This window comes from Salmo salar, chromosome 16, assembly GCF_965601325.2.
Source record: "Salmo salar chromosome 16, fSalSal1, whole genome shotgun sequence".
Taxonomy (NCBI): domain Eukaryota; kingdom Metazoa; phylum Chordata; class Actinopteri; order Salmoniformes; family Salmonidae; genus Salmo; species Salmo salar.
The window spans coordinates 5,118,162-5,144,182 of record NC_138306.1 but is presented as its reverse complement, the minus strand read 5'-3'; the positions used below and the strand labels follow the sequence as shown (position 1 = coordinate 5,144,182).

General features: G+C 40.6%; 1 protein-coding gene across 11 annotated transcripts in view; it reads left to right on the top strand.

Annotated features, from left to right (window-relative positions):
* Positions 1 to 19,680, top strand: part of LOC106573061 (CUGBP Elav-like family member 2) — a 72,112-nt gene extending 52,432 nt beyond the window's left edge. For 5 of the 11 annotated variants that reach the window (XM_045696861.2, XM_045696868.2, XM_045696870.2 and 2 more), the window contains exons 6-15: positions 1,926 to 2,005; positions 7,247 to 7,408; positions 7,820 to 7,883; positions 8,377 to 8,502; positions 8,867 to 9,025; positions 9,430 to 9,606; positions 9,955 to 9,972; positions 10,468 to 10,611; positions 12,211 to 12,385; positions 13,473 to 19,680. In XM_045696861.2, coding sequence (XP_045552817.1) covers positions 1,926 to 2,005; positions 7,247 to 7,408; positions 7,820 to 7,883; positions 8,377 to 8,502; positions 8,867 to 9,025; positions 9,430 to 9,606; positions 9,955 to 9,972; positions 10,468 to 10,611; positions 12,211 to 12,338 — 1,058 coding nt within the window. In that variant the 3' untranslated portion in view covers positions 12,339 to 12,385; positions 13,473 to 19,680. The remainder of the gene's footprint in view (positions 1 to 1,925; positions 2,006 to 7,246; positions 7,409 to 7,819; positions 7,884 to 8,376; positions 8,503 to 8,866; positions 9,026 to 9,429; positions 9,607 to 9,954; positions 9,973 to 10,467; positions 10,612 to 12,210; positions 12,386 to 13,472) is intronic. The other 6 variants (XM_045696865.2, XM_045696862.2, XM_045696863.2 and 3 more) reach the window with 6 other exon arrangements.
* Positions 19,681 to 26,021: the final 6,341 nt, after the last annotated feature.

The following is a 26,021-nucleotide window of genomic DNA, read 5'->3' as shown; positions in this document are numbered from 1 at the left end:
TTTATATTACGATTTCAATAAATTCGTCTGAAATGTCACTTGCTTTTTTATTGACTGAATATACACTACATGATCAAAAGTATGTGGACACCTGCTCGTCAAACATCTCATTCTAAATTATGGGCATTAATATGGAGTTGGTCCCCCCTTTGCTGCTATAACAACCTCCACTCTTCTGGAAAGGCTTTCCACTAGATGTTGGAACATTTGCTGCGGGGACTTGCTTCCATTCAGCCACAAGAGCATTAGTGAGATTGGGCACTGATGTTGGGTGAATAGGCCTAGTTAGCAATCTGCGTTCCAATTCATCCCAAAGGTGTTTGATGGGGTTGAGGTCAGGGCTCTGTGCAGGCCAGTCAAGTTATTCCATATTGATCTCGACAAACCATTTCTGAATGTCATTGTATGCTGTAGCGTTAAGATTTCCCTTCACTGGTACTAATGGGCCTAGCTCAAACCATGAAAATAAATCAGCCCCAGACCATTATTCCTCCTCCACCAAACTTTACAGTTGGCACTATGCATTGGGGCAGGTAGCGTTCTCCTGGCATCTGCCAAACCCAGATTCATCTGTCGGACTGCCAGATGGTGAAGCGTGATTCATCACTCCAGAGAACGCGTTTCCCTTGCTCCAGAGTCCAATGGCGGCAAGCTTTACACCACTCCAGCCGACGCTTGGCATTGCACATGGTGATTTTAGGCTTGTGCACGGCTGGTTGGCCATGGAAACCCATTTCATGAAGCTCCCGACGAACAGCTGAAGTTGCTTCCAGAAGCAGTTTGGAACTTGTGGTGAGGGTTGCAACCGAGGTCAGATTTTTACGCGCTAAGCATTTTAGCACTCGGAATTCCCGTTCTGTGAGCTTGTGTGGCCTACCACTTCGCGGCTGAACCGCTGTTGCTCCTAGACTTTTCCACTTCACAATAACAGCACTTACAGTTGACCGGGGCAGCAGTAGCAGGGCAGAACGTTTAACAAACTGACTTGTTGGAAAGGTGGCATCCTACGACGGTGCCATGTTGAAAGTCACTGAGCTCTTCAGTAAGGCCATTCTACTGCCAATGTTTGTCTATGGAGATTGCATGGCTGTGTGCTCGATTTTATACACCTTTCAGCAACGGGTGGCTGAAATAGCCGAATCCACTCATTTGAAGGGGTGTCCACATACTTTCCATATATAGTGTATTATTACAATTAGGATTTGGTCTCTGTAATGGTTATAAATTAGGCATTGTCACGCACTTTTGGCACAAGCTTATAGATAAATGCGCTCATATTTCTTTCCAGTGTGTTAAAAAAAAAAAATGTTTTATTTGTGTACTCAAGTACAGAAAGAAATCATGCGAGTACTCGGAACAGTCAAAATGCCCATCCCTAAGTAATAGAAGAATATGCAGAGCTCAACTGTCAGTGCAGCAGTTCACCCTGTAGTCTCTGTCATCATCGTTGTAGCATGTGTTGCTATGTCATTTTAAAATGAATATTTATCTTTTTGCTAGGAAATCGCCATAATAGCCATTTAGTGTGTGTGTTGTGTGAGAGGAGTGTGTGTTTTCTGTAGTTATCTCAATTAGTGTCTCACCCACCCAGTAATCACATCCCCAACTAGCCCAATTCATCCACAGCTTCTCTTGATTGTGGTATAATGCGTCAATCAATGTTACGTTAATGTGCTCGTGTGGTTGTTGTGACTGTATTGTTATGTTACTTCCATGTGCTAACCAGTGAGAGCGGTCGTTCTTCTGTGTGCTTGGAGTGCCGTTCATTCTATGTTACTGTAATGTGTTATTTGGGATTTCATAACGACGTGTCCCAAAACCTTTTTGTCTTGTTTTGTTTCTTCTTTGTCCCTCCCTCCTACCCTCCCTCCTCTTGTCTGTCCCTCCCTTCCTCCTCCTCTTGTTCCCTCTCCCCTCCCTTACAGGCTGTGCGTTTATCACATTTTCTACCAGGGCTCAGGCCGCGAATGCAATCAAAACCATGCATCACTCTCAGACTATGGAGGTACTGTACCCCTTAGCACCTATTTCTCATCTCTCCCCTCTCCCTCTATGCAGTCTGCTGCCCCCTTGTGGTTTAAGTGCGAATTGAGAATTGTATCTCACAAGGAAACACATGTTGGTTGATTTTATAGGTTGTCCCAAATCAAGCTTTATTCCCTTTATAGTGCACTACTTTTGACCTTATCTGGTCAAACAGTGCACTATAAAAAGAATAGGGTGCCATTTGGGAAGCAGACGTCATATCACAGAACATTAGTCATACACCAACGCAAAGCATACTTGGCCAATATTATTAGGGTGTTGAAAGACAAAATGAAAGTGTAGTGCTGGTGTTATACTTTGTATTCCATGTTATAGAGAAGCATCTCATTTTATAAGGATAGGACTGCAATGCAAATTAGGCACTACGGAATACATAATTACAGTAATTTCAGCCCAATAATTGAAAGTAGGCTGGTCCTATTATTAACAAATCTTTATGCTTAATGCCTAACTGTGAGTTTGTAACAATTTTAAACAATTTCTGAAATTAGAATAAACTTGTTATAATACTTTATGCAAATTCTATACTTCATATGCTAATTAGTCTGTACGGAAGGGAAAATAATACAGCATGTTAAGCCCATTCATTTACATTTCTGTTAAACTATAAAGCCATGCGTTCATTTATTTATTTATTTTCGCGCTGTTGGCGGGAGGTGCACTTGATTCGGCTGCCCAAGCACCGGGAAGGCAAAGGGTTTCCACTTTGAACCATTTCATATGTCTGAAAGTAGAACTCAGCCTACAATTTCGTGATATCCAATTGGTAGTTAGTCTTGTCCCATTGATGCAACTCCTGTACGGACTCGGGAGAGGCGAAGGTCGAGAGCCATGCGTCCTCCGAAACACAACCCTGCCAAGCCGCACTTCTTGTTGACACATTGCTTGCTTAACCCGGAAGCCAGCCGCACCAATGTGTCGGAGGAAACGCCTTAAAACTGGCAAAAGATATCAGCTTGCAGGCGCCCAGCCCGCCACAAGGAGTCGCTAGAGCGCGATGGGACAAGGACATCCCGGCCAGCCAAACCCTCCCCTAACCCAGATGGCGCTGGGCCAATTGTGCGCTGCCTCATGGGTCTCCTGGTCATGGCCGGCTGTGACACATCCTGGGAATTGAACCCAGGCTGTAGTGACGCCTCAAGCTCTGCGATGCAGTGCCTTAGACCGCTGCGCCACTCGGGAGGCCCGCACATCAAAGATGATACTGTGATATTTCAAAACTTTTTCAAAACCATGACTAGAGACTCAACAAATACTCAAAAACAGCAGTTATTTTCTGTAAGTTCATGTTTAAGTTGTTATTCAGCACTGTCAACACTGCCAACAGCTCGCAGATGCAGTGCGGGTATAGCCTACATGAGGAGATTATTATGGCCAAAAGAGCGAGATTTTTTTTCATTTGTTAAACTGCAGCCAAGCATCGATCATCATGTCACCAGAATAAGACCATCAATATTTATTGGAGAGGAGCATCAAGCTAATCACATTGCACTTTCGCCAGCCTGTGAAGTTCATCATAACTTATTTCATCTGTAGCCTAATAAACTACATGCTTTCCCGACGAGTTGTAGAGGGAGGACCACACAACTTGTAATCGCGTGACTCCAAGTTTACTTTGGTATGATGGTTGTTATATCAATATTTGTAATGGGAAGCATAGAATTAGCGCACATACAACAGATATACCGCTTCTTAGACTTGCTTTCAATGATTGACGGATCTAGAACTCACATTTCTATGTGAATTTAGTCGGGTCGTCCAAGAAGTTAGATATTGGAGCTTTAAGAGGGCACCCATGGAGAGAAACATATTTTCGAATCTATATTTTAGCAGAAGCCTAATGACTCAATAATATCCCACTAATTTTATTTATTTGTGACGTGCCAGTTGCAAAGCGGCAACGCGCCCGGCAATGTGTTAAACCTTACATTACAAAATATTTACCCATGTTGTTTAGCCTACATAGTAAAGCATAGACTACTATATTCAATATACATTAACTGAGATATAGTCCTATATTAGAGCAACTGTATAACCTCTTGCATTACAAAGTATTTATTTACCCATGTTTAACCTGCATAGTAAATCATTACTCCACTCATTATATTGAATAGACTTGAAGTGAACAGAGATAAAGGCTACAGTATTAGAGCAACTGTCTTAGTGGGTCCTTTCACAACGTTGTAGATCAGGCAGCCTCGATTCTCCACTATCGTTTAGGCATTAACTGAGATGTACTGTAGGCATGCGTGTGCTGTATAAGAGTAACTGTCCCACTAAGTCTCTTCAAAACTGGGCTGGTATTCCCGTTGAATCAGTTCAGTGCTCAGGAACTGGAGCGAGAGTAATGAGACTGCTAACAGGTCAGAGGCTCCCTGGGGAAGCAGCCAACCAATCCCTAATTAGGAACCACAGAATAAAACTAGCTCAGCTCTGGGCCTCGGAATTTAGAAGTAGGTCCCAGTAGTGATGGCACCATTTTAGGGTTGCAATTGGAGACATTTCCAGAAATCCCTGTTGGAGTATTCCTTTTCTGCTTCTCCTGAATCCGGGAATCCTCCGATGGCGATTTCTGGAAAACCTGGAGATTTGGGGAAAGTTTCTGGGAATTTGGCAACCCTACTACACCCTTTACAGTCAGTACTAGTGTATTAGTCTTTACTGTATCCCCCTGATGCTATGGGAGGTGCTACTAGTGTATTAGTCTTTACTGTATCTCCCTGATGCTATGGGAGGTTCTACTAGTGTATTAGTCTTTACTGTATCCCCCTGATGCTATGGGAGGTTCTACTAGTGTATTAGTCTTTACTGTATCTCCCTGATGCTATGGGAGGTTCTACTAGTGTATTAGTCTTTACTGTATCTCCCTGATGCTATGGGAGGTTCTACTAGTGTATTAGTCTTTACTGTATCTCCCTGATGCTATGGGAGGTTCTACTAGTGTATTAGTCTTTACTGTATCTCCCTGATGCTATGGGAGGTTCTACTAGTGTATTAGTCTTTACTGTATCTCCCTGATGCTATGGGAGGTTCTACTAGTGTATTAGTCTTTACTGTATCTCCCTGATGCTATGGGAGGTTCTACTAGTGTATTAGTCTTTACTGTATCCCCCTGATGCTATGGGAGGTTCTACTAGTGTATTAGTCTTTACTGTATCTCCCTGATGCTATGGGAGGTTCTACTAGTGTATTAGTCTTTACTGTATCTCCCTGATGCTATGGGAGGTGCTACTAGTGTATTAGTCTTTACTGTATCTCCCTGATGCTATGGGAGGTTCTACTAGTGTATTAGTCTTTACTGTATCCCCCTGATGCTATGGGAGGTGCTACTAGTGTATTAGTCTTTACTGTATCTCCCTGATGCTATGGGAGGTTCTACTAGTGTATTAGTCTTTACTGTATCTCCCTGATGCTATGGGAGGTTCTACTAGTGTATTAGTCTTTACTGTATCCCCCTGATGCTATGGGAGGTTCTACTAGTGTATTAGTCTTTACTGTATCCCCCTGATGCTATGGGAGGTTCTACTAGTGTATTAGTCTTTACTGTATCTCCCTGATGCTATGGGAGGTTCTACTAGTGTATTAGTCTTTACTGTATCTCCCTGATGCTATGGGAGGTGCTACTAGTGTATTAGTCTTTACTGTATCTCCCTGATGCTATGGGAGGTTCTACTAGTGTATTAGTCTTTACTGTATCTCCCTGATGCTATGGGAGGTTCTACTAGTGTATTAGTCTTTACTGTATCCCCCTGATGCTATGGGAGGTTCTACTAGTGTATTAGTCTTTACTGTATCCCCCTGATGAGGTGCTACTAGTGTATTAGTCTTTACTGTATCCCCCTGATGAGGTGCTACTAGTGTATTAGTCTTTACTGTATCCCCCTGATGCTATGGGAGGTGCTACTAGTGTATTAGTCTTTACTGTATCTCCCTGATGCTATGGGAGGTTCTACTAGTGTATTAGTCTTTACTGTATCTCCCTGATGCTATGGGAGGTTCTACTAGTGTATTAGTCTTTACTGTATCCCCCTGATGCTATGGGAGGTTCTACTAGTGTATTAGTCTTTACTGTATCTCCCTGATGCTATGGGAGGTTCTACTAGTGTATTAGTCTTTACTGTATCTCCCTGATGCTATGGGAGGTTCTACTAGTGTATTAGTCTTTACTGTATCTCCCTGATGCTATGGGAGGTTCTACTAGTGTATTAGTCTTTACTGTATCCCCCTGATGCTATGGGAGGTGCTACTAGTGTATTAGTCTTTACTGTATCTCCCTGATGCTATGGGAGGTTCTACTAGTGTATTAGTCTTTACTGTATCTCCCTGATGCTATGGGAGGTTCTACTAGTGTATTAGTCTTTACTGTATCTCCCTGATGCTATGGGAGGTGCTACTAGTGTATTAGTCTTTACTGTATCCCCCTGATGCTATGGGAGGTGCTACTAGTGTATTAGTCTTTACTGTATCCCCCTGATGCTATGGGAGGTTCTACTAGTGTATTAGTCTTTACTGTATCTCCCTGATGCTATGGGAGGTTCTACTAGTGTAGAAAGTAATTCCCTGTCAAGCCTGTTCCCCTTGTCCGGCTCTCTCCAATTCACAACATTGATACCACATTACGTCTGGTCTGTCTAGTGATATGTCAATATCTGGCTTGTCTGTTTGTTACAGCGGAATACAGTGCTATCCTATGTATGTTTTTTTTTGTAGCTAAATGTCTTATCTCGTTATGTCTTGACTTGGCATACACGTCCTTCCTTGTTTGACTGTCTCTGTTTTATATGTTTCTGTTATGTCCCTCCCATCTGTCTTTGTGTGTGTATTTTGCGTTGACTCTCCTCAGCCTCAGTCCCTCCCAACCGCCCCCCGCCCCAATCCTCCTTTTGAGCCATACCCTCCAGTGTTATAAAGTGTAACTGTCTGTCTTTTTGTTTCTGTCTAAACATTATCCCTTCCTGGTTCTGTCTGTGGAATGTAGCCTGGCTTAGTCGCGCATGACAATGTTCTAATTGTTTATTTCCTATTTTGAATGCAACACTTAAAGAAATACATTTCCCAGATTACCACAGGGCATAGTATACCCTCCACAATGGGTATTCCTGAAAAATGGCCCTGCAGATTCGACTGTTATGATAGTGTCTGTGTTTTCTGATAGTGTGTGTGAAATCTAACTCTCGTTCCTCCCCCTCCCCCACTACAGGGCTGCTCCTCTCCCATGGTGTGTAAGTTTGCGGACACTCAGAGGGACAAAGAGCAGCGGCGTCTGCAGCAGCAGATGGCCCAACAGATGCAGCAGCTCAACAGCGCCTCCACCTGGGGAAACCTGGCAGGGCTGGGAGGCCTCACCCCACAGTACTTGGCAGTAAGTACACTTTAATACACCATAGTACGCCACAGTAACCTGGCAGGGCTGGGTGGCCTCACAGCACAGTACCTGGCAGTAAGTTGAAACCATTGAGATACATATTCATAAATATAGGCTACATGCGTGTTTATCATTGTTGGGAAAGCATGACATTCTGAGAAGTCATACTCTTTCTCAATTAGTTTTTCTCGGGTCCTTGTCGCCTCCCCTCTGTCTCTACATTGGAAGAGAGGTTCCTCGCCTTTTTCTCAAACCGCATTTGAGAAGGTCCCTACCCGCGGACCTTCAATGAGTTTTGAAAAAGAAGGCGAGGAGAGAGGACGTGGGGAATCAAGGAAAGACAAAAATTATTTGGAAAGAGCACAAGTCTCCTTTACTCTGTTCTAGAACTCTCTCTTTCTTTTACAGTTGCTCCAACAGGCGACATCTACCGGTAACCAGAGTAATTTTGGTGGCATGCAGAGGCTAGGAGGTGAGTCACTCATTTTTTTCCTGTCCCTGTTCCCGTCCTCCACAACTCAAACCCACTCTGATAAACATACAACTGTTCATGTAAACAGCCTTCCGTCACGATGCTTTACTCCCACATAGTTTCACAACCACTAAAATCACATTACCGTTGAGTAAGATTGGAACATTAATCAGAGGAGCTATTCTAGGAGACACAAGTCTGCTGGGGACTAATTTATAGGGGTGAAAATCAAGAACCGGTGCAGTGCCTCAAGGCAGTGTGCCAGGGCCACTTCTTTTCCTGTTTATATGTCAATGCTACGAAGTCTTCTTGTTTTTGCCATTTCTTTCTGTATGCGGATGATTCCGCTCTTCTGGTCTCCCATAAGAACGGCTAATGCAGCTCCATTTCCCCCCTCTTGGTTGTCATTGCAAATAAGCATCTGTTCTTAATTGACATACCTGAATAAATAAAGTTGAAATAAAACAATCTCTCTCTCACTCACCTCTTCCAGGTGTGAACCAGCTGCAGCTGCAGAACCTGGCCACGTTAGCTGCTGCTGCCTCTGCAGCCCAGAACTCAGGCGGCGGCTCCAATGCCTTGTCAGCCAACGGCGCTCTTGGTAATCTCTATAACTCAGGTAACTATAGCCCAGTTTCTCTCTCTATAGTCCAGGTAATCTAGCAGTCTGAGGCCAATGTTAGTTTCTCCCTTCATTTTTCGCTCTATAAAAAATGTGCTGCTCACCAAAAAATCCACGGCGCTTAATCTTACGACACAGATTAAACATAGTCCTGGACTATAAACTTTTTGATGGAGATTCCCCATTGAACTTGCTTTTTAGTCCAGGACTAAGATTATGTGTCCCAAAAAAAACAAAAACACCTATGAGTGCACCTGCTTCTTATTCAGTTGCTTGGCCTGCTCTATCTACTCCATTATACCACGTCTTTGCTAGGTTTAAACGGCACCTGATGGTAACCTCTGACCCCTCTCCTCCCCAGCAGCAGGCCAGACGGTAGGCTCCAGCGCTGGTGCAGCCATGAACACCCTGGCCTCTCTGGGCCTGACCCAGGGCCTCGGCGGGGGCCTGACGGGGGCCTCCATGGGTCTCAACAACCTCAACGCCCTCACTGGGGGTGTCAGCGGTGAGTACTCCAACCGTGAGTACTGCACTAAAAACAATGACTTTTACTACCTTTTCTTCAGCCTTTTTTTTTGTTTTCGGCCTTTCAAAAATCATACCTTAATTCTGTTGATGTTCAAGCTTCTTTACCTGTATGGTAGTCCACATTCATGATTGTCAAATGTTGGATTAAGGGCTGGTTTTACGGATACATTGCCTGGTTTGGACTAAAAAGCATGCTTAGGAGAATATCCATTGAAATAGCTATTTAGTATAGGGCTAGACTAGTGTCATTTTAATCTCAAATGTATGCCAGTCTGTATGGTAGAGAGAACTTTAGGTGTCGAGGACTTTCTGCTGGCTGCTGTATCCAGTTGCATGGATGTAATGTGTATTTTTGAATTGACAAAATAAATGATATCTTTACGTCTACTGTGTTAGGAATGGCGGCTATGAACGGAGGACTGGGGGCCTCGATGGCGAACGGCTCGGGGGCGAGTTCCATGGACGCACTGACTCAGGCCTACTCAGGGATGCAGCAGTACACGGCCTCCGCTCTGCCTTCCCTCTACAGCCAGTCCCTACTGCAGGGAGCAGCCGGCGGGAGCCAGAAGGAGGGTGAGTCTCAGTCCACACACCAGTTAGGCTGCAAATGTTGTCTTGTTAACTTACATTGATTGTGATATATAGTTGCCTTACCTAGCTACCTTAAGTGGAATGCATTGACTGTAAGTCTGCTAAATTACCAAAATGTAATGTAAATATAAATGTTTTGGCCATGTGTGTCTCAACTAGTTTCTTGTAAGCCCAAATGGGCTTTGCAAGTAAAATATGTATGACATTAAAAGAAAATAATCGACTAACCCATAGGGCACAGTGTCACATATTTACTTAGTACCAGTATCTCTCTTTCTCAAAAAACAAATCTAAACCTCCGTCCTCTCCTCTCCTTCATTGCTCCTTCAGCCGGGAGCCAGAGGGAGGGTGAGTCTCAGTCCACACACTAACCACAACGTGGGGTCAGGTAGTATTGGTTTTCTTTCAAATACTTTGAGCATTTGCTTGAGCCTGCCACTAGTGGGAATAAGGTGAGTTGCCCCGGCCTGGAAGCTGATCTTTGGTCAGCTTTGCAGTGGTTAGGATTGGGGGAGGGGAGAAGCTGATCCTAGATCTGCACCTAAGGGGAACTTCACTCCAGGGCCCTCGAGTGCCAGATTGGCAGGCTTTGGTGCTCTTGGGACTATTCCATTGGTTCCAGGCGAGTGCAATCAAGCACAGATTGAGTATTGGAAAGATTTCAAATACAATTTTGAACCCATGTCAGTCTGATGGCCACAGCTGTGCATCATGCCACATGATTCTGTTTCTTGATCGGTCTCTTGATCTGTCTCCTCTCTACCTCTCCTCTTCTCCTCTCCACCCCTCTCTCCTCCCCTGCGATCCTCTCCCCTCTTGCTCTTTCCGCTTTCTCTCCCTCAGGTCCTGAGGGAGCCAACCTGTTCATTTACCACCTGCCCCAGGAGTTTGGAGACCAGGATGTCCTTCAGATGTTCATGCCTTTTGGAAGTGTCGTCTCTGCCAAAGTCTTCATCGACAAACAGACCAATCTGAGCAAGTGCTTCGGTATGTAGTCTAGTCTGCTGCCTCCAAACATGAGAAATAACTGGCTCAATGGCCGCTGGGGTAGAAAGCAGGATCATTAACCAGCTACAGAGCATTCGGAAAGTATTCAGACCCCTTGACTTTTTCCACATTTTGTTACGTTACAGCCTTATTCTAAAATGTATTAAATCGTTTTTTTCCCCTCATCAATCTACACACAATATCTCATAATGACAAAGCAAAACTGTTTTTTAGACATTTTTGCTCATTTATAAAAATAAAAATAAACTGAAATTACATTTACATAAGTATTCAGAACTTTTACTCAGTACTTTGTTGAAGCACCTTTGGCAGTGATTACAGCCTCAAGTCTTCTTGGGTATGACGCTACAAGCTTGGCACACCAGTATTTGGGGAGTTTCTCCCATTCTTCTCTGCAGATCCTCTCAAGCTCTGTCAGGTTGGATCGGGAGTGTCCCTTCACAGCTATTTTCAGGTCTCTCCAGAGATGTTAGATCGGGCTCTGTCTGGGCCACTCAAGGACATTCAGAGTCCCGGAGCCACTCCTGTGTTGACTTGGCTGTGTGCTTAGGGTCTTTGTCCTGTTGGAAGGTGAACCTTCACCACAGTCTAAGGTCCTGAGCACTCTGGAGCAGGAGAGTTCCATCTTGGTTTCATCAGACCAGAGAATCTTGTTTAGGTGCCTTTTGGCAAACTCCAAGCGGACTGTCATGTGCCTTTTACTGAGCCACTCTACCATATAAGCCTGATTGGTGGAGTGCTGCAGAGATGGTTGTCCTTCCGGAAGGTTCTCCCATCCCCACAGAGGACCTCTGAGGCTCTGTCAGAGTGACCATGGGGTTCTTGGCCACCTCCCTGACCAAGGCCCTTCTCCCCTGATTGCTCAGTTTGGCTGGGCAGCCAGCTCTAGGAAGAGTCTTGGTGGTTCCAATCTTGTTCCATTTAAGAATGATAGAGGCCACTGTGTTCTTGGAGACATTCAAGCTGCAGAATTTTTTTGGGGTACCCTTCCCAAAATCTGTGCCTCGACACAATCCTGTCTCGGAGCTCTACGGACAATTATTTTGACCTCATGGCTTGGTAGAAACATCTCAAGGAAGAACAATGGAAACAGGATGCATCGGAGCCCAATTTCGAGTCTCATAGCAAAGGGTCTGAATACTTGTGGAAATAAGGTATTTATTTTATGCATTTGCAAACATTTCTAAACCTGTTTTTTGCTTTGTTATTATGGGGTATTGTGTGTAGATTAATGAGGAAAAAGTAGTATTTAATCCATTTTAGAATAAGGTTTTAGCTTAATAAAATGTGGAAAAGGCAAGGGGTCTGAACTTTCTGAATGCACTGTACATTTTGACAAACAGTCATATCGCTTGATTTTCTTTATTAAATAGGGTTGCTGGTTGTCAAACCAATGATACCGTTCCGATTTGAAGTCTATATTTCTGGAAAAGATTAGGAATATTTAGGACTGTTATCTAACTCATTGATCACAGCCCCCTGGTATGTCATGGAAATCTCTGAAGACTTTTTTTTTTTTTCCTCATTGTTTTGAGTTTGGTATGTCACTAGCCCTAATTTCCTTCCTCCATTCCTCAGGGTTTGTCAGCTACGACAATCCGGTGTCGGCACAGGCCGCCATCCAGGCCATGAACGGCTTCCAGATCGGCATGAAGAGGCTCAAGGTGCAGCTGAAGCGCTCTAAGAACGACAGCAAACCCTACTGATCTTACCCAGGGCCTTTTTCCCCAGGCTCTATGTTAGCATTACAAGGGTAAGTCTAAGTCTACCCAACCTACGACTAAAGCCAAGGCCATCTGATCACCACAGCAGAGACTTAATTAATAGGGTGGCAGGTAGCCTAGAGGTTAGAGTGTTGGGCCAGTAACCGAAAGGTCGCTGGTTGGAATACCCAAGCCGATAATGTCATAAATCTGCCGATGTGCCCTTGAGCAAGGCACTTAACCCTAATTGGCTCCAGGGGCGCCGTACTACTATCGTGGGTGTCATTCAGACTCACTCCACTGGGGTCTTATTATCTTAAAACTGTTACGTTCTTTACATGTCTATTGTTACTGCATCCATTCCTTTTACAGTTTCATCATGTCATTTTTAAGAGTGGTATAAAGTGTGTTAATTTATGATTATTTATAGCTATCACTAGAGCCAGTGTTCAAAATGGTATTTTGTGTTGTGATATAAAAGAGGGAGCACCAGATTTGATTATTTCTGTACCATTTCATTGTATCTACTTACTAGGTTTAAAATGGACAGGTTGACTAAGGCTCAGACACACCTCATCCTGTCAGACTATCAGAGCTCTTGGGCTTCAGTCTGTTGCATTGATCTGTCACCTCTTAATATGTGAAGCCCTTTCGCTTTTTCTCTCTGCTTCCATCTCTCATTCTTTTTCTTTCTTAGAACCAAGCAATGCCAAGCTGCTAGGGCTACCTCTGCTCACTTCTTTTCATAATTAACTTCTTCCAATCATTCCATCCATCCATGTCTCTCCTGAAGGGACTGACTGGTTAGAGATGGATCACTTTGAGTGCCAAGTGTATGTGCATGTCTGACTGTCTAACATACGTCTAGTGATGTAATTTCCTAATCTGATGATGTCATTTCCTGTATCAAACTGTATTGTTTGTATTGTTTTGTGTGTGTGTGTGTGGGGAAACATCCCCAATTGTCATTATGTTATATGTGGTGATTGGCATTGTTTGTCGTTGTTGGTGCCTCATGGTTGAAAGGTTATTGTGCTGTGGCTAACTTCTTTCTCCCTCTCTGTCTCTGTCTCTCTCTGTCTCTCTCTCTCGCTCTCTCTACCTCTCTCCTTTCGTGTTTTTTCTTCCCTTTTTTAGAAAAAATCTCCATGCCTGTTTGCTCATCGTTAGCCTAGCATGTCCTCATGGTGTTGAAAGCCAACCCAAAACTCCTCCTCTTCCTCCCGGCTACTCCTCATCATCCTCCCACCATTGTTGTCTCTGATGTCTCGCTAAAGCTCGCCTGACCAATAGGCTACCTGACCACACCCCCCCCCCACTGACCTTTGACATATGAAATTTGACCATAGCTCAACCTGATTGGTTGTATCCAAAATGGCACCCTGTATAGTGCACTACTTCTGACCAAAGCCTTTTTGATCAGTGCTAGGTGCTGCACTATATAGGGAATAGGCTGCCATTTTGGATAAGTCCAATTTCTTTCGCATGTAACTTCATTTTTCTCTAGTTTTTCTGTATAAATGTAATGGGAGGGAAGGGAGGGAGGACAAGCAAAATCAATGTGAAATCTTACCTGCGCTTATTTCATTTAAGAGACTATTTAGCAAATGCAGAAAAAAACATTGTTTTAAAAGCCTGTGGGATAGTTTATTCTTTCTTTTTACATTTTGTAATTTGCTTGTTTTTATGTTGTTTCTTTTAACCTCTTCTCTCGGTCTAAAGTTCACTTGAAAGTTTTAATACAGGGACTAGCACAGCACGGTGCTACTTTGTGCCATTAGCAATATGCTGGCTTCTGAAACAACATACTATAAGGCTGTGTCTGAAATGACACCCTATTCCCTATTTAGTGCACAGATTGTTATTCGCCGCCAGAGCTCTAGTCAAAAGTGTAGTGCACTATGTAGGGAAAAGGGTGCCATTTCGGCACCCTAAGACCACTCGACTAGCAAAACAATTTTGAAAACAAGTCTGATTATCAACCAGAATGCCCCTCAGAGCGTTGTTAAGGTTTTTCACATTTAATATTCAAGAAGGCATTGTAAAGATTTTCAATTTTCTCGCTAAGGCTGTTGGTGACTTGGTTTTCATTAATGAAAATATAACAGTTTATTTACCTATTTAGCTTTATTCTTTATTCCCCCAAAAAATATTTACGGCACAATTAAAAGGTAGATTTGCTATGACTACCTACATGAACTTTTTAGAACTGATTCACAAATAGACAATCTGTGGTTTAAATGCACACTTAGATTACCTATATTTTATACCATTGAATCTATAGAAGTTTAGGTTAACTTTGGGGTTATTTTGTAGATTATGTTGTAATGTCATCTGCTAGGGTCTAAGTGTTTCAAGTTTTTAAAGAGGATAAAAAAAATAAAAAAAATGTTTGCTCGATCAACACAACCTTTCGAAAAATAAATGTCATTACGAGTGGTGATGTAATTCCTACTTAACTTACATGTACAGTGCCTTCAGAAAGTATTCATACCCCTTGACTTATTCCACATTTTGTTAGTCTGAATTCACAATGGATGACTAGATTTTTCTCCCCTCACTCATCTACACACAATGTCCCATAAAGTGACTGTGAAAACATGGTTTCAGAAATTTTGGCACAAATTATTGACAAATTTAAATACAAAAATATATAATTTAAATAAGTATTTGCACCCGATTCAATACTTTGTAGAAGCACCTTTGACAGCGATTACAGCTGTGAGTCTTTCTGGGTAAAGGTGTCCGCATGCTTCCCAGCTGAAACAGTTCAGTGGAGTTTGAATATATTATGACGACATTTTGTGACGTTTTTGTTCGTTTGGACTTCTGTGATGATTTTTTTGGTGATTGGTCAACAGTAGGGATTCTTTAATAAAGTCTTTGTCATTCAACAAGAGACTACTTGTTTTCATGCAAATGTTTTAATTGAAAAATACTGCACGAAACAACTTAGATGTAAAATTGCCCGACTAAAATAAATCTTCATCAAAATGAATTACAGATTTCTTGAGTTATCTTAGATGAATTCTTACTGAGGAAGTGTATACTGACTACGGCGTCTCAAAATAGACTAACCGTACTATTTCCGCTTCTTTCTCGTTTTTCAAGTGAAGGTCATTTAACTAGGCTAGCCGAGTTCGGCTAGGTGCCAGCCTAACTGAAGCATGCAAATTTGACCATTTGTTCTTAAAAAAAAAAAAATTCAAGCTCTGTCAAATTGGTTGTTGATCATTGCTAGACAACCATTTTCAGGTCTTACCGTAGATTTAAGTCAAAACTGTAACTTGGCCACTCCGAAACATTCACTGTCTTCTTGGTAAGCAACTCCAGTGTAGATTTGGCATTGTGTGTGAGGTTGAAAGGTGAATTCATCGGCCAGTGTCTGGTGGAAAGCAGACTGAACCAGGTTATCCTCTAGGATTTAGCCTGTGTTTAGCTCCATTCTGTCTTTTTTTTTTATCCTGAAAAACTCCTCAGTCCTTAATGATTTACTTTGTGAATTGCTTTGCTAATTTTTTTCAGTATTAATTTAGTGCCTTGTTGCAAACATTATGCATGTTTTGGAATATATTTATTTTTCTGTACAGGCTTCCTTTTCACTCTATCAATTAGTAGGTTAGTATTGTTGCGTAACTACAGTTTTCTCCTATCACAGCCATTAACTGTTTTAAAGTCACCATTGGCCTCATGGGAAAATCCCTGAGCGGTTTCCTTCCTCTCCGGCAACTGAGTTGTGGTGTCTGGGTGTATTGATATACCATACAATGTGTAATTAATAACTTCACCATGCTCAAAGGGATATTCAATGTCTGTTTTTTTTGCCCCATCTACCAATAGGTGCCCTTCTTTGCGAGGCATTGGAAAATCTCCCTGGTCTTTGTGCTGAATCTGTGTTTGTACTTCACTGCTCAATTGAGGGACCTTACAGATAATTGTATGTGTGGGGTACAGAGAGAGCCATTCAAAATTCATGTTAAACACTTTTGCACCCTGAGTCCATGCAACTTATTTTATGAACTTATTTATACTTGCCATAACAAAAGGGTTGAATACTCAGATTTAAAAAAAAAAATGTTTTTATTAATTTGTCAATTTCGAATAACGTTATTCCACTTTGACATTATGGGGTATTGTGGGTAGGCCATGGACCAAGAAAATCTATATTTGAAATTCAAGCTGTAACAAAACAAAATGTGGAAAAAGTCAAAGGGGTGTGAATACTTTCTGAAGTCACTGTATTGTCAGAATTCCTTTATGGATTATTAGCTTTTTTTGGACACATCAGTTAATAGATTGTCATTGTCATCTTGGGGAGTATATAGACTGAATTTGTTTTTGTTTTTTCCTACTTTAAAAAAAGACAACGATTAAAACTTAGTATTAAATTCTTACTTAAGGTACTTGAGAATTTTTGGTGAATTTCTTCTTGATGAGAATTTATTTGATAAATGGATGTTTCAGTTTTTGTTTAGTGTAGATGCCTCGTATCGAAATATAATGTCTCTTAACACAGAAGACAGAGAATGCTTTTTTGTTTAAAGTGCCCATGTGTCAAACTCACACACACAGTATTTTAAGTTCTTACAATATGTGAAGGTGCCCATTTTCACACACACACACACACACTTTGTTTTGTGACAGTAAAAAACACTCGGAGCCCCTGAACGTGAGCGAGAATTTTTATTTGGTCACTCACACACACATTGAATTTCTTTGTTGGTGATAAGATATTAGTTTATCACACATTAAAAAAGCTATTTTCTATTCAAAACTTACGCACAGTATCTATGTGTTAACACTGCTCAACTCACCCCCACCAAAACAGTGTTGGTTTACAAAAGCATTCCATGGTTCAGCATAAAGTTTACTACTCCAAACAGAAGTGTGTCTTTTATAGGGGTGATAATGGACTAGCCTACTTTCTGTCAGTTGAACTGCGAAGCTGATGGGTCAGCTCAAATCATTTACATTCAGCCCCCCCAAAGAAAGGTTCCCCAAAAAGAAAAATGTGTACCGGGGTCGTATTCACTAGGCACAAAACAGAATCGAGCATGGGAGACTATCTGAACTTGCCCAATAAGATCGGCTTGTTTTCATTTTCCGTTGCAAAACGTTTTGCTACGGTGTGCCCTAATGACTACGACCCAAATGGTTCTAAACAAGGGTTGTCAACTCAGGGTCCTTTGTGTTTGAGATTCAGCTCTGTGTGGAAGATGCAAGCACTGCGTAAGGTGTCTTTCGCAACAGATTTGGGATTAACAAGACACAAAATGCACAATTGTTGCCATTTTAAACACTTTATTTTTTTTTTATCACCACAGATGGCACCAGTTTTAGCTTGGGAGTTCTAGCAGCACTTGTTGAGAGGAGTTTAGAGTTTTGTTTGTTGAATGGGAGTGGTTTATGTCAGTTATTAGCAGAAATGTTAGGGGAAATGTTCACTTTTTTGCTAATCTTTTTGTCTTTGAAGCATGGGTTGGTGGCACTTCCCAGAACTACCAAGGTACTACTAATAAAACAATATTTTGCGTTCAATATGATGGAGCATGTGCTTTTTGCAGTGTGTTTTTATATCCAAATACAATAATCAAAGTGCCATATTATGTCTAGAAACTGCCTACACAGATACTATTAGGCCAAGGTTGTTATTATTAGAGATTGCTGAAGTTAGGTCACGCTCTTTTATTTTTTATTTTGGCATGCTTGTTATTATATTGATACCAGTGTGTCATTAAGGCTAAATCACCCTCTGTTTTTCCCCCCACTTTGTGTCAAGTTATTGGTTCAAATGTAATGTGATGTGTGAATTTTAACACATTGGCAAGTCATTTTTTAAAATTATTATACAAGAAAAACCCGACACTTTCGAAGATAAAATCCCCTTGTTGGTGAGTGACAGAGTTGAGTACTTTAAGGTACGGTCACAGATTATGTATATTATGAATGCTTGTTATTGGGCAAAATGGTAGTGGTTGTATTTTGATTTATTGATTATAATAGAAATATCATTTTTTGCATCAACCAAAACCTGGGAAGTGTGCCATATTATAAACATTGATTTGTCTTTGACAGTTTTCAAAAAATGATTTAGTATGTAGGCTACAACAAACTGATAACTAATGTTAGTTAATATTGAATTGATTATAACAGGTAGTTAGTTCTAAAACTATTGTAAAAAGAAGTGTTACTGAAAATGTTGAAATATAAGCACAATATAAAATCACACATGGGTCAGGGTATAGGAACTTGAGACTCACTTCGGGGGCTTCTGTCACAACCACCATTTTTGGATTGCGTTCCAAATGGCACCCTACTCCCTACATAGTGCACTACTTTTGACCAGGGCCCATGGGGAATAGGGTGCCATATTGGATGTCGTCTCAGTATTTCTGTCACTGCTCACTGCTCTCTCATACTCTGAAGTGCTATTTGACAAAGTATGTGGTAGCTTTGCGTCTCTTAGATATTGTCTTGGTCAACAATCTATCTGTCCTCGTTCTGTACCATTTTTTATTGTCTGATTAATAATTGATATGAATTCTTTGTTCATGTTCTTCTCCACATAAATGATTTGATAGATGTTTGTGTTGTCTTGAGAAAAACCAAAGTCGCGGTGCATCTTGATGTTATCTGATCTGTAAAGCATTATTACAGTAGTGATTTTCTGTTTTAATTAACAAACTTTTTTAAAACTTGGGTGGGATTTGAAAATAACAAAATGACAAAAACAGGCTCTTTCCAATTTCTACAATACTGGTTGTTGATATGTATTTTGTACCAGTGAAGCTTTTTTATATTGGAAATAATTAAAGAAAAAAATCTATATTGGAAAAAAATGTCTGGCCTCTCTATAAGGCCTCGCCTTGAATGTGGGTCCTGAGTTAGGCTTCTTGGTGGTCGTCAATGAGAACAGTTTTGGTAGTATGTTTTATTTCTTAAAATAACCTTAATTTTGATTTCATTAACTTGCTCTCTACATGTTCCTCACTTTGTTATTCACTTTTTTTGGGGGGGGGGGGGGGTCCTCTAAAATTGTGGTAAGTTTCATGTTAGTAGTATTGTGCTCTGTCCACATGGTTATTATAAATGACCATCCGGATTGATTATAGGCAACTTGTGTGGATGGATAAATAAATGTATTAGTTTAATAGAAAGTTAATTATTTGTTGTTTTAGTTCTGGGCTTTTTGCTTTTTACCTGTGTCGTTAGATTTTTCTGTTTTTACCATAGAATGAGTGGTGTGTAGTTGGAAAGCCAAGTCGATGTTTTATTTGGTAAATGTTTGTTCATGTGTGGTGTTTCTTTGCCTCTGTCTCCAAAATTAAACCATTTTCCCCTAATATTGAATGTGTCTTTGTCTGTTGTGTAGTCCCAGTACCTGTCCAGTGTTGTGAAGACATTTACAAACTCCCCAGTGTCTGTCTCCCTAACTTGTTTCTCTCCATTGTCGTTCTCTTTGCTTATTTATTTTCTTTCAAGCAATCAATAGCTGATATAATTTGAGGTTATTGGTATATTGATTTTCTAATATACAGTAGCCTAATTGCATACCATGGATTTGGGGGTTGTAATGAAAGAAGCTGCTATAGTTTATGGATGAAAGGTTTACTAGTATATTAATTGTCTAATATACAGAAGCCTATATACACATTAGTGTTTTGCAGGTTGTGAGTGTGTGATTCGTTTTGTGTTCTGATTTTGATCAAAAGAAGCACCACCGGTAGCGTAAGTACTCTGTCTGAAAAGGAACATTGCATTCTAACACTGCAGGTTCAGATTTGGGACCGGTTCTGAGGATGCCACCAAATGTCTTGGTGTCAAGATGTTTACTAGCAACTGAACTGCAAGAACATCAGTGTAAGTACTACTGATGGCCAGGAACAGCTGAAGTACCCTTTGCCACACTATTGAAAAAGGTTATTGTGTTTATACATCATTGGACTCTGCTTAGAAAGACTGAGGCAAAATAAGCTGCAGTGGCACCATCTAGTGCTCACTAGTGTAACTACATTTCATATACAGTATTAATTGATGCAAGAATCATAACGACATGCTACTGAATAAGAGGACCAGTTGATCTGTTATCGCGTAGAAAACCCAGACGCTCATTGTTTTTCATAATTATAAAAAGTATCGTTTCTAATTACTTGACTTATCAATGCGTTATATAGTGCATTTCTGAGGGGGTAGGTCTAATCATCGTCAGTCTTTTAGAACAGAACATGCAAAACTGAAACTACCTCAAATCGGAGTAATTTGAGGTTGTTTCAAAGCATTTTCATTCTGGTTAAATGTATAACCAATACACTTTTCCCATACATTCAATCATAAAAAGGGCATTGCTGGCCAAATATCTGCGTTTCTACTGTGGTCCTATTACTGCAATATGTGCTTGCGTCTACGCGCATGTCCGTGACTGCATGCGAAAGTGGCCTTGGGCAAAATGGACGTGCACGACGGAGACACGTGTTGCGCATAATCTAGGCGGTAAATCATATGTGATAAGCACGAACGTGAAAGTTATACACTACACTCTACAGACTACAAATGCCCCTTGATATATTCAACATGAAGCTATCGAGTCACATGTGGGATTCGATTAATGCCACGGACCTATACCCCTGGTGAACCTGGTTAGGTAGAGTAACCACATTTAAAATACACAAATGCGGGACAACTGCAGTGGTGTAAAAAAGCTCTCAATTGTCATACTTGAGTAACAGTAAAGATATGACTCAAGTGAAAGTCACCAAGTAAAATACTACTTGAGTAAAAGTTTTAAAGTATTTGGTTTTAAATAGACTTAAGTATCAAAAGTAAACGTAAAAGTTTAAAACTCCTTATATTAAGCAAACCAGACGGCAACATTTTCTTGTTTGTTTTTATCTACAGATAGCCAGGGGCATGCTCCAACACTGACATAATTTACAAACGAAGCATTTGTGTTTAGTGAGTCTGCCAGATCAGAGGCCGTAGGGATGACCAGGGATGTTCTCTTGATACGTGTGTGAATTTGACAATTTTCCTTTCAAAATGTAATGAGTACTTTTGGGTGTCAGCGAAAATGTATGGAGAAAGATGCACATTATTTTCTTTAGGAATGTAGTGAAGTAAAAGTGAACAAAAATATAAATAGTGAAGTACAGATCCCCCCCCCCCCCCCCCCCCCCCCAAAACGACTTAAATAAAATACTTAAAGTACTACTTAAGTACTTTCCACCACTGGACAATGGGAAGATTTTGAGGGACATTCGAAGTATAGTGTAGCCAACACATGAATATTAAAGCACACGTAACCTACTCTTTTTATGCCTCCTGCAAAATTTGGGGATCTAGAAACGAGAGACCACTTGTGTGGCTGTTTTATGAAAATCTGGGAATATGTGGCCAATGAAACATTTCTGGTTGGTCTGGAGAATGTTATGGAGAGCTCTTCATTAGACGTACACGTTTTGAAATTACTGGTAGTTAACTGTCCTCTCCAAGTTTAGCTGGAATTGAGCCTAACAGGATTTGACAAATGTGATTGGTATGACATTGGCCTACGTTTCTTGAGCTGCGCAGAATATGAGATCTCAACAATGATTGGAGAAATGCTTAACATCACCAGCGCCACATCCTTATATAATATATTGTCATAAATGCAACGTGACTGCAAAATATACGTTGGAATGTCAATTCTCATAAAATGAAAATGAATACGAAGTCTGACTGAAATACTGAACAAATCAACCTTTTTTCCAAATTGGTTGTGTTTTAATTTATTGATAAAATGCGGGACATAATTGTTAGGTTGAGGGACAAAGCGCCAAAACGCTTTACTGTCCCGCACAATCCGGGCCATGTGGTCACCCTAAATCTGGGGGAATTAGCCGGGTATACAGGGTTGCCAGGTCAATAAAATTATAGCCCAATTATCACTCAAAACAGACACAAAAGACCTGAAAACTCACCCAATTTTCTTTTCACAGTGGCGACCCGTCATTCAGGGGGGTGAAGGGTCACCACTGTTTTGAGACTCACATTTCTTGCATGTTACTTTGGCTTTAATACATGTTTGCAAACAATGTAAATATATATATATATATATATATATATATCATTGAGTTAATAAAGCTGCATACAAACATGGTCTCTTTTTTGTTTTCTTGAGTAAGGCAGCTCCAAAATGCAGGTGTTTCAGTTTAGCTCAGTGCTTTCTGTGGTGGTGGGGCAAGCCAGCAGAAAATGCGGAGTGTTGCGCCGTGATTGGCTCAGTGTTCTGTCACTCATGGGGACCCTAGGTCACCGCCAAGTCTAAGGGTAGAGCTAGAAAATTCTATCCCCTTGGGTGCTGCCATAGAGTTACATTAGAAAATGTAAGGCTCAATGTCATTGGCCACAGATAAAATTACGTCAAAACACATTATATGTACAGTAGCTTTGATTGGACTGATCATGTCAACATCATACTTTCAAAATCTTAGCTAGAAGTCATCATCATGAATCAAGTCTACAATCTACTGACAAATCCTTTTTAATCCTTGTCATATGAAGAGAAATTATAGATAAAACGTATCAGTGCTCATCGGCCATTGGACATAAACATTACACAACAAGTTGGAAATCGCAAATTCTACAATGAGTGGTTTGGAAGGAATCAGCGGCTAACTGCAAGCATTGCAAAGCAATCACTAGCCTGCTATTCAGTGGAGTGGCTGTGTGGACCCAAATCTGGGATTAAGTGGCTCTTTTCCAAATTTTAAATGATAAACATTCAACATTGACCATGCTGTCAATGAAGCATGATATGTGCCATGCTCAAAACAACTATGAACTCGTAACCGGCGAAAACTTGACTTCAGTGAGTTCAAGACAACTGGGAAGTTGGGAATAAGTGAGCGCTGACTGTGAAAATACTCCAACTCAGAATTGTAAATCCGGCCTCTTTCTAGAGCTACGACCTGAAGATCAATGACATCATCATGATTCGATCTTGTTTTTTTCAGAGTTCCCATTTGTTTTGAAGCACCATAAATCCATTGAATGCCAGACTTTGATGACAAAATTTGCCCACAAAGGACCGCAGCGCCACCTTCCTGTTCAAGTGAGCACAGCACAACAAGGTGAGTCCAAAAATGTATTGTATGCTGCTGCATAAATTATGTAATATGCCAGGGAGATATGTACAGTATACTGTAGCTAAGAAAGTAATACTAAGTGTATGTTGTGTAGTAAGATGTTAGTAGCCTATGTGCCTCACCCTAATAATTTGGTCTATTTACCCCTCTTAACTTCGCCTACCGTTCCGACTTGGTGGTGCACATGTAGCCTATAACCTGTTTTAGAGAAATGTAATCATCTAATATTGTAAGAGCTTTCATTGTCTGCTTATATGCCCCCTTTATTTATCCTACGATTCTGACTTGGTGTACAGGGAGAATACTGTAAGAACGGCCCATGTTCTGAATTCTGTCGATGTACATTTCGAAAGTGCTAAACATATAGTTATATTGACTACGTCCATCCTAGCTCGCTCATTAATGTCTTAATCAAAATTATGGATTGCCTCTTATCCACTTGTCCCCCCCTTATGCCATAGTTTGTACATCTCAATTGTCAGTAGAAACCACATTTGTTTAAGCAAGTCAGACATATTAGCTATGTTTTTTAAGGCTGAATAAACTGTTTCGCTGCCAGACAAGGCTCAGCTGATAGCCAGGTGTAGCAGTGGTAAGATGTTGGGACTGCTGTTGGGACAGCTTTAAGTAGGCCCTAACAGTTTGTGGGCACTGTTTGTCACTGTTATAGTGCAATTATCTGTATTGTTTAGTGTTGTGTTGTGTAGTGGCTTTGCTGGCATGCATCCCACTTTTTTATTTCCCCCCCCCACCAAGATTTACATGCTAAAATTTCCATTGGTCATATCTATACAATAAACCCTTTTTCCATAACCGTATCAAGCCAAGTAATAAGGGATATCATAGTAACTTGTAATAAAGTTAGAAGCTAAATTTGGGTTTCCTCAAAATAATAATTATTGCAAGCTATGACATGGTGTAATAAAGGAATTTGAATGTGGCAAGAGAAAAGATTATTCGCCCTTATTAAACTCACCAGATCATTTTCCATCAATGGATGTCAATTTAACTATGATTAAGCAATAAGGTACAGATGGTATGGTATATGGCCAATATACCACGGATAAAGGCTGTTCTTAAGCTTCACGCAACGCAGAGTGCATGGATACAGCGGTTAGTCGTGGTATGTTGGCCATTTACCGCAAAACCCCTGGGTGCCTTAATGCTATTATAAACTGGTTACCAACGTAATTAGAACAGCAAAAAGTCATGTTTTGTCATACCTATGGTATATGGTTTGATTTACCACGGATTTCAGCCAATCAGCATTCAGGGCTCGAACCAGGTTTGATTGTAAATAAATCCTGTGTGCATATTCATAACTATAGATAAATCTGACAGGAGAGTTGTATTGGCTACTGAGGATGGGGTTATAATTTCAATCACTCAATTAAATATTAATAATATATATATACAGTGGGGTAAAGTATTTAAGTAAAAATACTTTCAAGTACTACTTAAGTAGTTTTGGGGGGTATCTGTACCTTACTTTACTATTTATTTTTTCGACAACCTTTACTTCACTACATTCCTATAGAAAATAATGCACTTTTTACTACATACATTTTCCCTGGCACCCAAAAGTACTTAAGTTAGTTAAATATATTTAAAGCCAAATACTTTTACTTAAGTAGTATTTTACTGGGTGATTTTCACTTTTACTTGAGTCATTTTCTATTAAGGTGTCTTTACTTTACTTAAGTATGACAATTGTGTACGCGCCAGTGCGCACATAGTTGTTTTCCATTGCGTTTTCTTGATATGCATCAGTTCCAGCGTATTAATATGTTTTATGAAAAAAGTTTGGAAATTGACATTATGGAGACACCTATCTAAATAACCTTCCTACAACTGGTAAAAAGTTATATTTTTCTTCTCACTCGCTTACTCCTCAACATCTTTCCTCACTGCCTGACAGTTAGCAGCAGGCCACAGTTAAATATATATATATATATTTCAATATTTTTTTATAGAAATGCCATGGCGTGCGAGGTGCAATTTAGAAATAGCCTAAAAAACCCGAAACCAATACATTTTCACCTGCGACATCGTTTCCAAAGAAGCCCAATTTTGCATGAAAACTGCGGGTATTGGCGTCGCATGCTTCCCAGAAGAAAGAGTTCGTTCATATGTCGACATTTTGTGACTTTATTGTTCGTTTTGTACTATGTTCGTTTTTTTTCGGCCATTCGGCACACGACATTTTTTCTCGAGGCAAGCGGAAGTAAGTAGACGAAGTCTACGCCCTTTCGTCGGTGATTGGTCAACAGTAGGGATTCTTAAATAAAGTATTTGTTGTCATTAAACGAGATGACTCGTTTTCATGCACATTTTTTTATTGAGAAAGCTACTGCACCAAACATCTTAGATTTAAAATTGCGTGACTAATATCTCCTCGGCAAAAACGTCAAAATCGTTGACAGATTTCTTTTTTCATAAAACATATTAATAAGCTGGAACTGATGCATATCAAGAAAACGCAATGGAAAACAACTATGTGCGCACTGGAGCGTACACAATTGTCATACATAAGTAAAGTAAAGACACCTTAATAGAAAATGAC